The sequence below is a fragment of the Dromaius novaehollandiae genome, chromosome 6 (genome assembly GCF_036370855.1).
Source record: "Dromaius novaehollandiae isolate bDroNov1 chromosome 6, bDroNov1.hap1, whole genome shotgun sequence".
Classification (NCBI taxonomy): Eukaryota; Metazoa; Chordata; class Aves; order Casuariiformes; family Dromaiidae; genus Dromaius; species Dromaius novaehollandiae.
The window spans coordinates 24,003,437-24,018,560 of record NC_088103.1 but is presented as its reverse complement, the minus strand read 5'-3'; the positions used below and the strand labels follow the sequence as shown (position 1 = coordinate 24,018,560).

Below are 15,124 nucleotides of genomic sequence, written 5' to 3'. Positions count from 1 at the left end.
CAGTTTGAGTGTTTCATTTGGCAGCACTGATAACTTAAGCAGCCAACTGCCTGCGGACTCTTTGTTCTCATCACCTCAGTTTATGCTGTACAGCACTTTGTACAAGTCCATGACAAACTAAAATGAGAAACTGATCTGAGTTAGAAATGGCCAGTTTGTTTTAACTTTGCTTGTTTGGTGATTTTCAGCCTGCATGCATTGCCTATAGCTGCTCGCTGAGCAGCGGTATGTGCATTCAGAGAAGAGTGATAACTGCTTATATAGTCTCAATGGTACAGTTCTGTTTCTTTTGAAGTGTTGAATCTTTGAATATTTAAAATAATTTTAAGGTCGTAAATCCTGTTATTACAGGTAAAGATTCTAATTTTATTCCCTCGTGGAGCTATGTAGGCAGCTATACTCTGGAATACACTTTGCCACCTTAGCAATTCTGGAGGAAGGACTCTCTCTCATGACAGTTCTTGGGGAAGAAGGCAAATGTTTTCTTTATTTTTGCAGCTGACTTTTGTAGGTGAAAACTTACTTTAATTCTCAATCTTATTAAAAGTGTATTTGGATCCAGACAAGTACTTCTGCCTGTGCACTTGAACTTCATAACTCACAGAGTTGCTGTTATCTTTATTGGCATATCTGCAGTTTATTAAAAAGTCCCATTTGACTTACTGATGACTGGGACCAGCACAACAGTACTGGGAGCGGTGCATGTGGTTATACATTGTCCTCCTTAATGCATTACAACCCACTACAAGAAGTACCCTCTCCTCTGACAAAGGGAGTATGGCAGCCTCTGCACCTGAGATTTCTTATAGGCTTGTCTCTTGTGCAGCACGGGAAGGAGAAGAGAAAGCCAGCTTCTATAGCACCTGGCTGGCAAAATGAGGAGCTTAATCTTCTGGTAAGCCTGAATGTAGGCAGTAAGGGTGAAACCAGTAGTTTATCTCAAATTCCGCTGCAAGTCATTTGATAATATTTCTACAAGATTAAGTTATATTTTCCTTTGGACTAAATCCTTGAAAAGATCCTAAGAGCATATTGTAGTGACCTTTCCAATGGAAGAAGTTTGTCTGTATTTGTTGGATTTAACAATGCTCTTGAATTGCTTGAATATTTTTTTCATAATGCTTGCGTGATAGCACAGAGCACTAGCTAGCTTTCCTGTAATTTTGTTTGAACCAGCTGCTCTCATGTTAGATCTCTAGAGGCAGTGAAAGTATTAATAGTGGATGTGTCCCTGAACTTGATGTCTTTCCTTTTTCAGTACCACCTCACTATTTCCAGCATTTGGATCATACTGGTAAGCGAGTGGACTTCTATGATCGACCTGAATTATCACTGGGGTCTTACGAGTTTCTGGCAACCGTAGACTACTGCAAGGTACAGTAGTACGTGTTTATTGCTGAGTTTTGTTTTTGTTTTTTTAAATAAAGAGAATCTTTTCCTAAAGTAAGACCAGGATGAATTTTGTGGAACTGCCTTCTAGCTGGCAGATAATTAATGACATTGTCTTAATGTGCTCATCTGCTTACTTCCCAAAGTAAAGGAAGTCTTGACACACAAGACTACATTAATATTACATCACACAATATTACTTTGATTCAGCTGCCTCTAATTGTCGTTAACTGTTCAGAGAGTAGAAACAAAATAAAAAAAAGTAAAAGCTCTTTGTTCACAATCCTGACCACAAAATGTGCCATTTTGGTGGATAAGACAAGCTTTATGTATCAAAACTGAATTTCAAATACAACCATGCTGATTAAAAATACAGAAATAGTCTGGAAATATGTATTGGCAGAACTGGCTCATTTTTAAATTGAAGACTTAGATCTTACTTCTGAGGAATGGAAAAACAGATAAAAAGTGTATATTAATACTCATATCTTTGCTGAAAGACACACTTGGAAAATAGATGATTAATGTTGCAGCTTTATCCTAGTTACCTTGTGATGCTTCAGCCTTAGTTTGAGGTAAAGGTAAAGCCATGATCTCAATTCTAACAGCTTAAGATGCATTTTAAGACAAATGAGATTTGATCTTCCCAGATTTTTGGAAGTTCTTCAGTTTTGCTTTTGTTCTGTGTGCTCCTTTCAATATGACTGCAGGGAGAGAACTGTTGACTGAAGCAGTTCTTTTTAGCAAACCTGATATTTAAGGAGACTTGCTTTCAGAGAGGAAAATCTTTTGCTTTATTTTCAAAAAACCACATAAAACAAATCTGGTCAGATTCCAGAGTCTTGAGAGCTGTGGGAAGCCTCCCTCTCCACATTCCCGATCTGGCCAAGTCATACAAATGGTTTATTTAGTTGTCACTAGCCTGCTCTTCACTGAGCAATGGCAAAATTCAGCTGGGGCATGTAACACTGATCCATTTCAAGCCCAGTGTGCTTTACTTGCCTGTGTTAGCTCAGCAGGGATGGGAAAGTGATATGAAGAACTAGTTATTGCTTGTGAGTGGAAACTACGTGCAGGCTATTAGGGTTTTGAACAGCGTTCATTTTGCCCATGTTACAGAGCTGTTGTGGGCTGCATGCTGACATAATGTAACTTTTTCCCCCCTTTCACAGAATAACAAGTTTCCCAGTCCGCCTGCTTTCATTTTCATGATTGATGTGTCCTATAATGCTGTGAAGAGTGGCTTAGTGAGGCTAATATGCGAAGAATTAAAGTCACTTCTAGATTATCTGCCCAGGTAGGTTTATTGTGTATTGTTGTAGCCAGTCAAAATGGGGGAAGCAGTCACTTTCTCCTTTAAAATGCCCAAAGTTTAAAAGTTATTTGATGACCCTGTCAGCCTTTTGGCCCAAAGAGGCCAGGCAGGACAGCTTTCTGAGCACCTTCCCAGGTGACATTACAATTTTCCTTCCTTTCATTTTTCCTTTATTCCTTACTATGTTGGGATTACACTTTTCTGTGTAATGAGTTCACTGTCTGCTTGGATGTGGAGTATAAATATGTCTCTTACAGGGAAGGCAACATGGAAGAATCAGCCATTCGAGTAGGATTTGTCACTTACAACAAAGTGTTACACTTCTATAACGTGAAGAGCTCATTGGCACAGCCACAAATGATGGTTGTCTCAGATGTGGCAGATATGTTTGTGCCACTCCTTGATGGTTTTCTGGTGAATGTGAATGAGTCCAGGACAGTTATTGCCAGGTAACAAGAAGTGAATTAAGATGTGTGCAGTAAAGATCTTGTTCAATAGATTGAAATGCTGTGCTTAAAGTAACATGCTTAGCTGCTTAATTGTCATGTTACGTGTCTAGAAGTCATTCCATATATTTTAACTTCCTATGCTGTTTTGAGATGGGCAAAGGGAGATGGGAACATTTATGGGTAAGGGTATTTGGCAGTCCAGCTTGTCAGGAAGGTATATAAAGTATGATATAGTGAAGAAGGGCCTTTCTAGAAAAAGAACATCGAGAACGTTGCAGAGCGAAAGTTGTAAGAATGCCGAAACATTGGCTTTAAGGAAGCTGCCTAAATAACTGTACACTGAGAAAACAATGGTGTCTAATTTTGGTTATGTGAAGAAACTTGATTGAATGGGATAAAGAAGATAAAATCTGGAGGGAAAGGGAAGAAATCCATAAGGCTTCGACAAAGTATTTAACAGCATACTTAAACTGGAACTAAACCATGGTATGTAGCTAACTAGACTGGGGAAAGAATGTTTTTAAAGAAAATTTCTTGCCTGTTTTGTAATCCATTAACAAGCATAAATACAAAATTGTGGGTTAAACACATTAGTCTTTGAATAGTACATAGGGTGTTTGGCAAACAGGGTGAAGTGTTACTTCTCTTCCTTAAGAGTTTACTTACCAGTGCACTGAAATATATTAAAAGAACAAGAATAGCTATTAGAGTAGGCATCAGTTGAGGCTATATGTAAGCACTGAAGAAATCAGTACAGATGGGGAAGTCAATAAAGGATGACAAAGCATCAGTTTTTTCATAGATAAGCAATAAGATGCCATAAATTATAGAAATTGCAGAAGTCCATAGAACGAGTAGACACATTAAGGGCTTCTATTTAAGCCACCTCAGTCTCATAGGTCACTGGCTACAATTCTGGGTTTACCAGTTGAGTTGAATCTTATTGACTTCTTTCTTTTTCTTGTTCTTTGCCAGTTTGCTGGACCAGATCCCAGAAATGTTTGCAGACACAAGAGAAACAGAAACTGTTTTTGCACCTGTTATTCAAGCAGGGTTGGAGGCACTGAAGGTTTGTAAATGCATTGTCATGGCAAGTTGTTTTAAAGTCTGAGTACTCAGAATTTCATATTCTGTTAACACACCCCAATAAGAGAATTTTAAAACTTTTCATAAGTCTCCTTGTGGTAGATGCACTGCATGTAGGGAATGCTTGGTCTATTCTTTAAGTGCATGTACCTCTGATTTTTTTTGTAGTTGACTCTTTTCTACCCAATTGCTTAATCACTTTCACTGAAAGTACAGGGCATGTGACTTAATCTCAGTGACCTGACTGTGCTTGGTTTTAGACAGTTTACAGAACCTACAAAAAAAGACCCTCGAGCATTAAACCCAGGTGCTGAACTCTGTCATGTCTCACTGAGAGAGTTCTGTAACATGGTGTTTTTCTAAGGCTGTGCTTGAGCTCTAGCATAATCTTAAATAAAAGGAGAAGATGCCATCTATTGAAGTTCCCCACAACAATGTGCTAACCAAGTAAATCTTTCCTAAGTCTTCCATTCCAGTACTTCACCCAGAGCATTGCATTTGTGATCCAGTTCAAACTTGTGTTTAGTGATTGAATTCATTGTCTGAATGATTCCACCCAAACCTGATTGCATTGTTTTGTCTTAGACTCTCTTAATCCCAATTCTCATGACAGATGTCCTTTCTGTTCAGTTATGTCAAGAAATAGTACTAATTGATCGTTTCATTTGTGTGCTGTATGTGTCACAGAAAATAACCTACTAATCGTTGACTAGTGTTGACATAGGTTATTGATGTAATTATCTGTTGAAGCTCAGATCTCAAAATCCTTTGCTGTTTATGCCAGTTCTCCTTTTCCACACACTCAGTAACTGTAATTCAGAGAAGAAAGTAATCCTTTACTCATTTGTACAAAACATTTTGTAGCTGGGTCCTGCTTCAGCAAATTGACTGTCCTGTGTCTCCTTGGAGCCAGCCCTTTCTCTTTGCCATGGAACTAGCAAAAGCCCAGTAGAACTGAAACTTGCTTCTCCGTAACTGACCAGTAAGCTGTGCTTCAAGTGTTGGGTACCACTGACATAAGAAAGTGGCTACTGAGCCGCATGTCTGAGATAGTGCCTTTCTGACATAAAGAAATGAAGCAGTGAAAATGCAGATGCTGTTGAATTTGAAATTCCCTTACAATTTTTATAAATGTTTCTAACCTGAGCAATTTCATCCTCTCTCCTGCAGGCAGCCGAGTGTGCTGGCAAGCTCTTCATTTTCCACACCTCTCTGCCCATTGCAGAGGCCCCAGGGAAGCTGAAGAACAGGGATGATAAAAAACTAATCAACACGGACAAGGAGAAGGTAATAATGATGTGTGGTGCTTACAGTACAGGTCTGTATTATACTCCTTATGGATAAAATAACTCTGAAATAACTTCAAAAGAATGAGAAAGGTAGTAAGTAATGTAACCATCGTGGCTAATAGTAATCTTTTTATGTTGCATGTTTATCTTCTACTCTCAAGCAAATCTGAGCAGACATGATATTGTAAGGACATCTCTGATATGAGAGCAAGGAGAAGTGTAGAGCTAAAGTCTTATGGGAGAAATCTGCATAACTTTGCTAAAGTGAATATGCAGAACTTGCTTATAACTGAGGCAAAAGGCATTTTAGTTTTCAGGATGTTATCCAGTTCTTCAAAGGCAGGGTCAAGAAGAATTTCAATGACTACTTACCTTGAAGGGAGACTCAAAGTATAAAAGTGTATTGACTATGGTTGTTACTCGGGTCTCTTTTCTTTTTCCTCCCGTCACTTTTGATCTGATCTCTGACTCCATTTCTCAGACGTTGTTTCAACCCCAGACAAGCTTCTACAACAACTTGGCCAAGGACTGTGTGGCCCAGGGCTGCTGTGTGGATCTGTTCATATTCCCAAACCAATATTTGGATGTGGCAACACTAGGGGTAGTAACTTACCAGACGGGAGGCTCCATTTATAAGTATGCTTACTTCCAGGTAAGAGCCTTATGGAGTCAGGCTGCTGTTTGATCTGAGTAAGACATTGTTTAATTGCCAGCTTTTTCATATGGTGTGAACCATAGTGAGCAAGTCCATCTTTGGAACTAAGCTGCTACTTGAATTTCTAGATTGTCACCAAAACAATTGTTAGCTTTATATCTTTATGCAAAATGTCTATTAACAAAAAAATATGCTATGCTGTTAACTTCTTTGTATGATATTGAATTAGTAGGACACTGAGCCCTACATGATAACTGATTTTTAGAGTAAGGCTGCAGGAGATGATACCTGTTTTTAAATTAATTGATGGCCTATAGAATAGCTGTGATTTATGAAGTGTGAAACTTGAATTATTGCTTGTGTTCTAGCTGGAAACAGACCAGGATAGGTTCCTGAATGACTTGAGAAGAGATGTTCAGAAAGAAGTGGGATTTGATGCTGTGATGAGAGTGCGTACCAGCACAGGTGGGTCTTAGCATGACTTGAGTCTTAAACTGACTACTTTAAGTATAGGATATAGGATGTAACAGATGTTTGCGTAACTTAGAACATCCTGAGATAAGGCTATGCAAAAACCTGTCTTAAAGCTTTGAAATTCTAAGGATGTTTGTCAAGACTGAACAAAGATCCCTGCTGAGAATTTGTCAAGATAATTAAATGTCCCTGATGACAGGATTTTCAGGGCTTCCAAGGCTGTCTTTTAGGTGCTTCTATTGAAAAGTGAGACTCTTGTTGTTTTTCTCTTGTAGGTATTCGAGCAACTGACTTTTTTGGAGCTTTCTATATGAGCAACACAACTGATGTGGAGATGGCAGGTTTGGACTGTGATAAAACCATCACAGTGGAATTCAAGCACGATGACAAACTGAGTGAAGACAGTGGTGCACTCCTTCAGGTGAGGGGGGAAGTTTTGCAGAAAGAAGCAAGTTGACAATTCTGAATTGTCAACAAAAATGTCATTGTGAATCAGATTTTAACTGGGAAGAGTGCTGGTTGCGAAAGAGTATGATGTTGCTCTGAAGCTGAGTTGTTATACACTCCCTTAAGGAGCTGTTCTTTTTTTTCCTCCCCCCCCTCTCTCCTGCCATTTACTACAGCCCTAACCTTTCAGAAACACATTCTCGAGGTGACCTAGACTGCTTCAAGCCATAATCTTTCTTGTGTAGACCGGTTCTGATATTACCAACTGCTAGCATTGCTGCTTGATATTTTTCATTCACTCTAATTCGTAACATATGCTGCTAGCTTATTGTGTAGAAATCTTTTTTAAAAAAATCTTATTTGCTTAGGCATCTGAGTCCTAACTTTTAATACAGTTTATTCAAGTCTAGGCTTTCTTATTTTAGCAAGGCCTCATTTTTCTATATCCTGGCATTTGTCTCTTACAGTGTGCTCTGTTGTATACAAGTTGTGCAGGACAGCGACGACTCCGCATTCACAACCTCTCCTTGAACTGTTGCACACAGCTGGCTGACCTCTATCGAAACTGTGAGACAGACACACTCATCAATTACTTGGCTAAGTATGGTAAGGTTAAATATGGTGAAGAGAGTCCTAGCCTTTTCCTGCTCTTAAAACGCCTATTGTAATTCAGTGACACTTGTTTAGTCTCTCTGCCTCAGATTTCAGGTGGCAATCCTGATCGTTTAGCTCTTCCTCGGAAAGAGCACAAAGTTATGATGATGATATTCTTGCTTAGAACAAAAGCCGCAGATAAGGGATGTTTCTTAACCTTTTCACTTATCATTAAAGAAACGTGGCCAGGCTCTTAAAGGAGTTTTTCTAGTACTCTGCCCTTTCAGGTACAAGTAACTGTACTTTAAAGTGTATGGGAGATGGACAGTTGAAGAATAAGTAGTAAAACAGGGTAGATAAGCTTCTTTTGATCTTCAGCAGTATGTTTCCCACAGAAATTTGGAAGAAAAAAATTTTCATAAGCAATAGTTGTTTAGATTTAATTTGTGGAAGTGGTGTGGGCTTTGTGTTTTGTGGTGGTTTTCTTGTTTTGTTACAGTTTGAGCAGTATTGCATAAAATAACGACTTGATAACTTTCCATCTCTCTGCAGCATATCGTGGAGTTCTGAATAGTCCAGTAAAGACTGTACGAGACGCGCTGATTAACCAGTGTGCTCAGATCCTGGCCTGCTATCGGAAGAACTGTGCTAGTCCCTCCTCTGCTGGCCAGGTAAACTCATCTTTGATTTGAATTGCAGGTTCAGGTGTTAAAAGAGGAAGGAAGAAACTCTCATCACATCTAACCTATTCAATATAAGTGAATTGCATTGCTCAGCAGAAATTTGCAAAGAGAGGATTTGGGGAAGTAGAGAGCCTGCAAGTAAAACCGTAGTTGGAAATGGCTTCCTGGACATCTGTCTGGTGCCCAGAAATTACTACCTCTTCCAGGGGAACTTTTTATGTTATTTCTGTAAGTCCCTGATATAATTAGTGTCAGGGTTCACTCCTTGCATCTGTCTTGCACTTTGTGGGCTCATGCAAGCCTTGTTAAATGTAGACAATATTGCCTTATATAGTAAGACAGATGACCAACTTCTGTCTGCTTGCTCTGCTTGTGATTTGTAGCTGATCCTCCCTGAATGCATGAAGCTGCTTCCTGTGTACTTGAATTGTGTGTTGAAGAGTGATGTCCTTCAGCCTGGTCCGGAGGTCACGACAGATGACCGTGCCTACATTCGTCAGTTAGTTACATCCATGGATGTGGCAGAAACAAATGTTTTCTTTTATCCCAGGCTTTTGCCCCTGGTGAGTAAATCAGGATACTCTTACCACTTGAGACTTGCTGTTGTCTTGCCTTGCCCTAAGGACTCGCTTTCCCTTGATAAGATATAAATACTATTTGAGAAGGATTTGGGGCCTGCCATCTGTCTGGGTGCTTCATTTAATGTCACTTAAAGAGATAGATGCATTACTGCATCTTGTGAATTTGCTGGGGGATTTTCCCTGACCTATGCCATGTGACCAGTGGCAAAGATGACTTTTTTGATTCTTTGGTGGTCTTAAAAATCCTAAAGCTTTTTGTAATTTTATGTGGTAATCATTGCAGGGAAACTCCACATGCTATTCTGACTTCTCAGTATCATAGCTACTAGAGTAAACTGCTAATTACGTTCCTGCTCCAGGAGCCAATATTGGAACTACAGAATACTTCCACAACAGCCTTATGTCCTCCTTTGCTGAACGCTCTCTAATCTGTTTTAATGTTGTGTTAGGTATGAAAAATAAGCTGAGGAAAATATTTCAGTCACAGCTAATGCAGCTTAACAGATAGCTTCTACAGTTTACAAAGAAATATTCAAGCAGCTGGCTGTGAGTCCTAGAAATCAGCAATCCATTGGAGTCTTAGAAGCAGAAGTGTTCCTCACTTCCTCCGAAGTGTTCTTGCATTATAATCCTTTTTTTTTGTTTTTTTGTTTTTTAATTTCACTCTGAAACAGACCAAAGCGGATGTTGATAGTGACTCCTTGCCAGCTGCAATCCGGAACTCAGAGGAACGCCTCTCCAAGGGTGACATATATCTGCTGGAGAACGGGCTGAACATCTTTGTGTGGGTGGGAGTGAATGTGCAGCAAGGCCTGATCCAGAACCTCTTTGGAGTGTCATCCTTCAGCCAGATTAGCAACACCTTGGTGAGCTGGACGGCAGTGTGGGAGATAATGTCTGTGATAGTCACCCAATACTTAAAGCTATCAGAAACCAAGTTCAGAAGATAGTTTAAAAACTTTCATACTACTCATAGTGGAGAAGCACAAATACAGGAATTAATTTTCTGGCTAACCATGCAGCATTCTGAAGTGCAAACACCTCTAGTCTGGGCATGCTGGGCACACTTTTGCCTAGCTTATTTGACAAGCTATGTTTCACTGTCAGTAAAGGAGAATATCTGATGTTTAAATGGATTTAACAATTGGCATGTAATTCTGATCTGTTTTGTAAACTTCTGTTTTAATTAGTTGAGGTCATCAAAAAGATTACTAGGGGGATTTTTAACCTATGTAATACAACAAAACTGAGTTTTTGTTGTTGCTCTGCTCCTTTGTGAGAGTAATGGGGATTGGCTGTTTTGTGTTCCAGAGTACCCTGCCTGTCTTGGAAAACCCTTTTTCGAAGAAAGTACGATCTGTTGTTGACATGCTTCAAGTGCAGAGATCCCGCTACATGAAGGTAAAAATGTGGTCTTACTCATATAAACTGTAACGTGGAACCTGCTTTCTCTGACCTCATCATTGTGATTCAAACATACAAGTTTTTAAGGCTCTGAAATAACTTCTGTTACTAGTCTTGGAGTTCTGTGCTTACCTTAGCCCATTTGTCTTTCCAGAGTGTTTTTTTGCAATGCCTAACTTAGTACTCTTGTTGCTGTTGCTGTGCATAAGTGTTGCTTTTTTCCATTGACAGAAGGGATTTATACATGGCCTCTATAGGCTGGATGTTTTTCTTAGCACCTTTACCAGCTCCCAATCAAATATGACTAGGACCTGTCACCCAGTGCTGTGAGGCTTACAGAATTGATACATGGCCCCAATGCCAGTAATTCCCAGGAAAGTTTTTGGGCCACATCTGGTAGAGTTGGAATAAGCAAAGCAATGATTCCTCTGAAGCTGTGCAGTTGGAGAAGGGATAACACTTACACATCAGTGGAAAAAAGAGAGTCACTTCTATCAGTTTGATTGCAGAGGCATCTGGGTCACTTCCAGCTGTTCAAGCGATCTTTTCTCTACTTTAAAGATGAAAAACTGAGGGGAGGGTATTATAAAGGATAATTTTGGCAAATTAGGCTTTCCTGTTGGTCAGTGTGTCTCACCCCCTTAGTGCTAAGATTGTAGTTTAAAGACTTTATGAACTAACCTTGCCTCAGCAAACTTCTAAAAAAAACTTTTTGAAAACAAAATGCAAATTTTTCAAACCAAATTAAAGTTGCAATAGGCGATGTTAAGACTGTTCTTGGGCGCTGGCGCTCTGGACCTGTTTTTGATGACATAGCTAAGCATGAGCTGTTGGTGCAAAGATGCTCTGAAGATATGTAGTAGGCTGGTTTGTTGCAGAATGTCTCCGCAGTATTAGAAAGCAGTATAATGGATGCTGTCAAGTTAGTTTAAAATGTTCTCTCTGAACATTTTAAGATCCTAATCAGCTATCTGGTGTACTTTTCAACTTTTAGTCACATGATAACTAATGTAAATTTCCTTTTATTATCATACTGCCTGTTTCTTCTACACCTAAGGTTTCATGAAAGTAAAACAGATGTTCTTTTTTGCCCTTTCAGAAGGGGAAACATCTAATGTTGAATACGCAACTTGAAGTCAGGCACAAAGTAGCAGAACCCTGGTGTCCAAACTAATGGTTATGTTTATCTGTTTGCTGTTGACTGAGAATGCAATAAGTCTGCTCATCTGTATAAAAATAGAATTTTTCATACCTATTATAATATACTAATGCACAAACCTTGGATATGGTATTTTTCTTGTAAATAGTTACAGAAGTGAAAGTACATAAGCCATATATGCTGTAGTCTGTTTTTCCCAGAAAATTAGTTTTGCTAACTATTCACTTCTGGTTTTTTTGTAGTTAATAATTGTGAAGCAAGAAGATAAACTGGAGATGCTGTTCAAACACTTTCTAGTGGAGGACAAGAGCCTGAGTGGGGGGGCTTCATATGTGGACTTCCTGTGTCACATGCACAAGGAGATTCGGCAGCTACTGAGCTAGAGGCGGGAGTGGTGCTGGAACTCAGTGACATTTCAGTCTCCGCTAACCACCTGATCAGAAGGCCCAGCGCCCTCAAAAAGGACAACGTAGAAATCTGTACAATTCCATAATTTTTAATACACGTTGCATAAGCAGAAATCCTTTCAAGCCCTCCCAGCCCCATTTGAGAGATGAAAATTTTTCCTGGTGAGGGCTGGCAAAAAGGCCTTTGATACCAGGTCTTTTACTTGTATCTAAATTGTTTCCTGTGCTTGGCAGGAGTTCATGCCCCTCCCATGCTCGCTAATCCTGTCCTAACGAATGTAGGTTTTTTTTCCAGTTCACTGTACATGATTCAACATTGGGTGAAAAAGCGATAACTCTTCAAAACTTCTGGTAGTTGCTGTGTGTTTGTATGGGCGCGTGTGCATGCTCCAAGTATGAAGAGGACACAGGTGGGGAGGACAAGAAGCAGGTCAGGTGATGGGAGCTGGAGCAGCCAAACAGTTTCCCCCCTTCTCTTTTCAAGCAGGAAACATGAGGTTGCAGAGCACAAGTACATCATGTGGCCCTCTGGACCAGAAATTCTTGAAAAAGGAAATGAGCGGTAAGCCAGGAGGTAGCAGGGCCAATCCCCTTCTGCTGTCTTCTCTATATTAAGAGTTATTGTGCAGAGCTGTACTGGAGTAATTGTTCAGCGAGCAATGATCAGCGGCTTCGGAATAGCATAGGAGTACAGTCAGTGCTTCCTCTTGCCATGAGCGGTGACTCCTTTCCTTCTCATTGCACAGCTCTGTAACGTTGCCCTACTCAGTCTGTGTTCCATGGCCTCTCTTCTGCAGAGCTTACCTATCTATCCAGATGGTGATGGGAACAAAAGCCTCTTAAGGTTAAGCAGAAAATACTTTTAACAAGGCGATGTGGGGCTGTGTGGGAACTGGATGATAGGAACTGTCCATTTTCAACCATAGTGTTGTGAATCATAGCAAACAAGAACTGAGCTTTACTGTTGCAAATTTGAGGCTGCTTTGTTACCCTGGAATACAAGGAAGGGTAAAGAAAAAAATGAGATTTAGACTGCACTGTAGTAGGTACTGCAAGTACCTGGTTTCAGTTGTTGGAAAGGATCTGGGACGTGACGAAGAGTTTCATCACTGGATGTTTATTCCCTCCCCCGTTATACCTACTGATCAGCCTGCACAAAACCTTTTTATAAGCCTGTTTGTTGAACTAAAATACCTCAGACAGATTAATCCATCCACTTTGGTTGGCCACTCTGCCGCTCCATTCTGTAAGTGTGGATGAGAGGACTCCTGCACAGAGGGAGTGAGTGTAAATCAAATTCAGAATTCTAAGGGCTTTGTTTATTCACTTTTCAAAGGAGGTTTATATTTTAGCTTGAACACTTAACAAGTGTTCTTACAATACCTAGGAGTTTGAGCTGGAGATGGCACTAAAAGTGGGAGGAAGAACGTGGATGGTTTAGAGAACATATTATCTGGGCTTGACATTTCAGAGGAAGGTTCTTGTTAAGTTCAGAAAAATATCTGGCTGTGGTTTTAGTCCCATATCTTGTAGCGTGTATATAAATCCATTTTTCTTCTAATGCTGCTAGTTTGTCTTCCCTCCCATCACTACATAGAAAGGGGATTATGAAAACTGTAATGGAGAAACTCTTTCAAGATGTAGTTGACAGAACCTTCTGTGTTTTTTGTATGAATGTGGCTGACTTTTTACTCCATAGACTGCCTCCAACCAAAAAATCTAGAGGATTTTAACCAGAGAAACAACAGCTTCCCAGGAATATAAGGCTCAGCAACCACAGACTTCCACAATACTAATTTCTAGTATTAATATTGGGGGGTGGAAATAAGATCATAAATGAACCTTGCATTTTCTTCATTTGTTTATTCCAATGCATCTTTTAATTTGTAAAGAAATAAAAATATATTAAGATGTATTTTATGTCATTGTTAGTAAATAAACACTGCTTATTTTTCCAAACACTGTATTTTGCGAGAGAGAGGAAGTGGGAAGGGCTGGAGCCTAGCTGAGTGATCCTTTACAATCTAGTCTTCGACTAAGTTCAGTCTTTTTTTCTTACTTGCAGTGGAAGGTGGTAAATTCAACAAGCGTCAACATACGAAAGGTGCTGTTTAGTCTCAGTGTTATTTTGCTTAGCTCAACATTTTTAACTATCTGCCTCATCTGAACTTTTATTTTGCAGAAAGCTTTCCCTTTTCTCTAATGCAACTTGGGTCAAATTGACTGCTTTTTTTGGTCTGCTTTGAAAAGTATTCTAGTTATCTTGAGGCAAGGTTAAATTTAAATTAGACTTGCAGTTTTAATTTTTCAGAGAAAGAATATATTTCAGAGTTCAGATGGCAGGGAAAGCTTTTTGTTGTTTTTTTTCCCTCCCCCCTCTTTTTTGCTAACTGCAAAATTAAAGTTCAGAATGAACATGGCTCTTGGCAGTGTAACCTGGCCAGTCTACATTAAAATCATAATTTGTGTTGCACTTAAATCCCGTTATTTACTTAAGTGTAGCCTGGAAGATTGCTATTGTACAATTTACTGATAACCTTTACAATGGTCTGTATGAAAGCACAAGACAATCATTGCTAAATATCCAATAATATTTAGTTTGCTATGGAATATTTTTGAGATTAGTCTCTTCTACAGAATGTTCCTACCTTATGTCCAGAATCCACTACTGAACTGATACTGCGATAACGATGGGCCTTGTGCATCTTGTGTGTTAATGGTGTGGAGTAAATTGTGCTTGCAGGAATTTTTGTGGTAGTGCCCCTTCCTGTGTTTGTGGGAAATGCCTTGCCCAGCCGGTGTCTGTCAGCATTGTGCTGGGGTCTGGGGGTCCGTTCAGTGAGTGGAGGAGTTGACGGCAGTGACACAAGGGTAGTCGTCATCTGTACTGTGCTTCCGAATCGTGACCGAGTTGTGGCTCGGACTTTCCTCCTTGAAGGAAGGCAAGAAGAGCCTCCAGTGTTTTAACCTGCTCTTTATACAGTTAATGTGTGTCCATATTAACTTATGTATTATGAAATAGTGCAAGTATTGTGGGATTAAATTATCCCTCACGGGCATGAATTTGGTGCTTGTAGCAATTCCTTAACTGAGGGGTAATTCTTCTGTTAGAACTTTATAATGTAAAACTAACTCAGCATTGCAGACATCAGTCCTGTTTACAAATATTTTAATACCAAAGGAGTTATTCCA

At 39.6% G+C, this 15,124-nt stretch overlaps 1 protein-coding gene across 6 annotated transcripts in view; it reads left to right on the top strand.

The window, feature by feature from the left end:
• Positions 1 to 13,847, top strand: part of SEC24C (SEC24 homolog C, COPII coat complex component) — a 40,376-nt gene extending 26,529 nt beyond the window's left edge. For all 6 annotated transcript variants that reach the window (XM_064513871.1, XM_064513872.1, XM_064513873.1 and 3 more), the window contains 14 exons: positions 1,259 to 1,374; positions 2,562 to 2,686; positions 2,962 to 3,153; positions 4,129 to 4,222; positions 5,410 to 5,526; positions 6,010 to 6,180; positions 6,552 to 6,648; positions 6,933 to 7,078; positions 7,572 to 7,710; positions 8,251 to 8,369; positions 8,765 to 8,944; positions 9,637 to 9,828; positions 10,274 to 10,363; positions 11,768 to 13,847. In XM_064513871.1, coding sequence (XP_064369941.1) covers positions 1,259 to 1,374; positions 2,562 to 2,686; positions 2,962 to 3,153; positions 4,129 to 4,222; positions 5,410 to 5,526; positions 6,010 to 6,180; positions 6,552 to 6,648; positions 6,933 to 7,078; positions 7,572 to 7,710; positions 8,251 to 8,369; positions 8,765 to 8,944; positions 9,637 to 9,828; positions 10,274 to 10,363; positions 11,768 to 11,908 — 1,919 coding nt within the window. In that variant the 3' untranslated portion in view covers positions 11,909 to 13,847. The remainder of the gene's footprint in view (positions 1 to 1,258; positions 1,375 to 2,561; positions 2,687 to 2,961; positions 3,154 to 4,128; positions 4,223 to 5,409; positions 5,527 to 6,009; positions 6,181 to 6,551; positions 6,649 to 6,932; positions 7,079 to 7,571; positions 7,711 to 8,250; positions 8,370 to 8,764; positions 8,945 to 9,636; positions 9,829 to 10,273; positions 10,364 to 11,767) is intronic.
• The last annotated feature ends 1,277 nt before the right edge of the window (positions 13,848 to 15,124 follow it).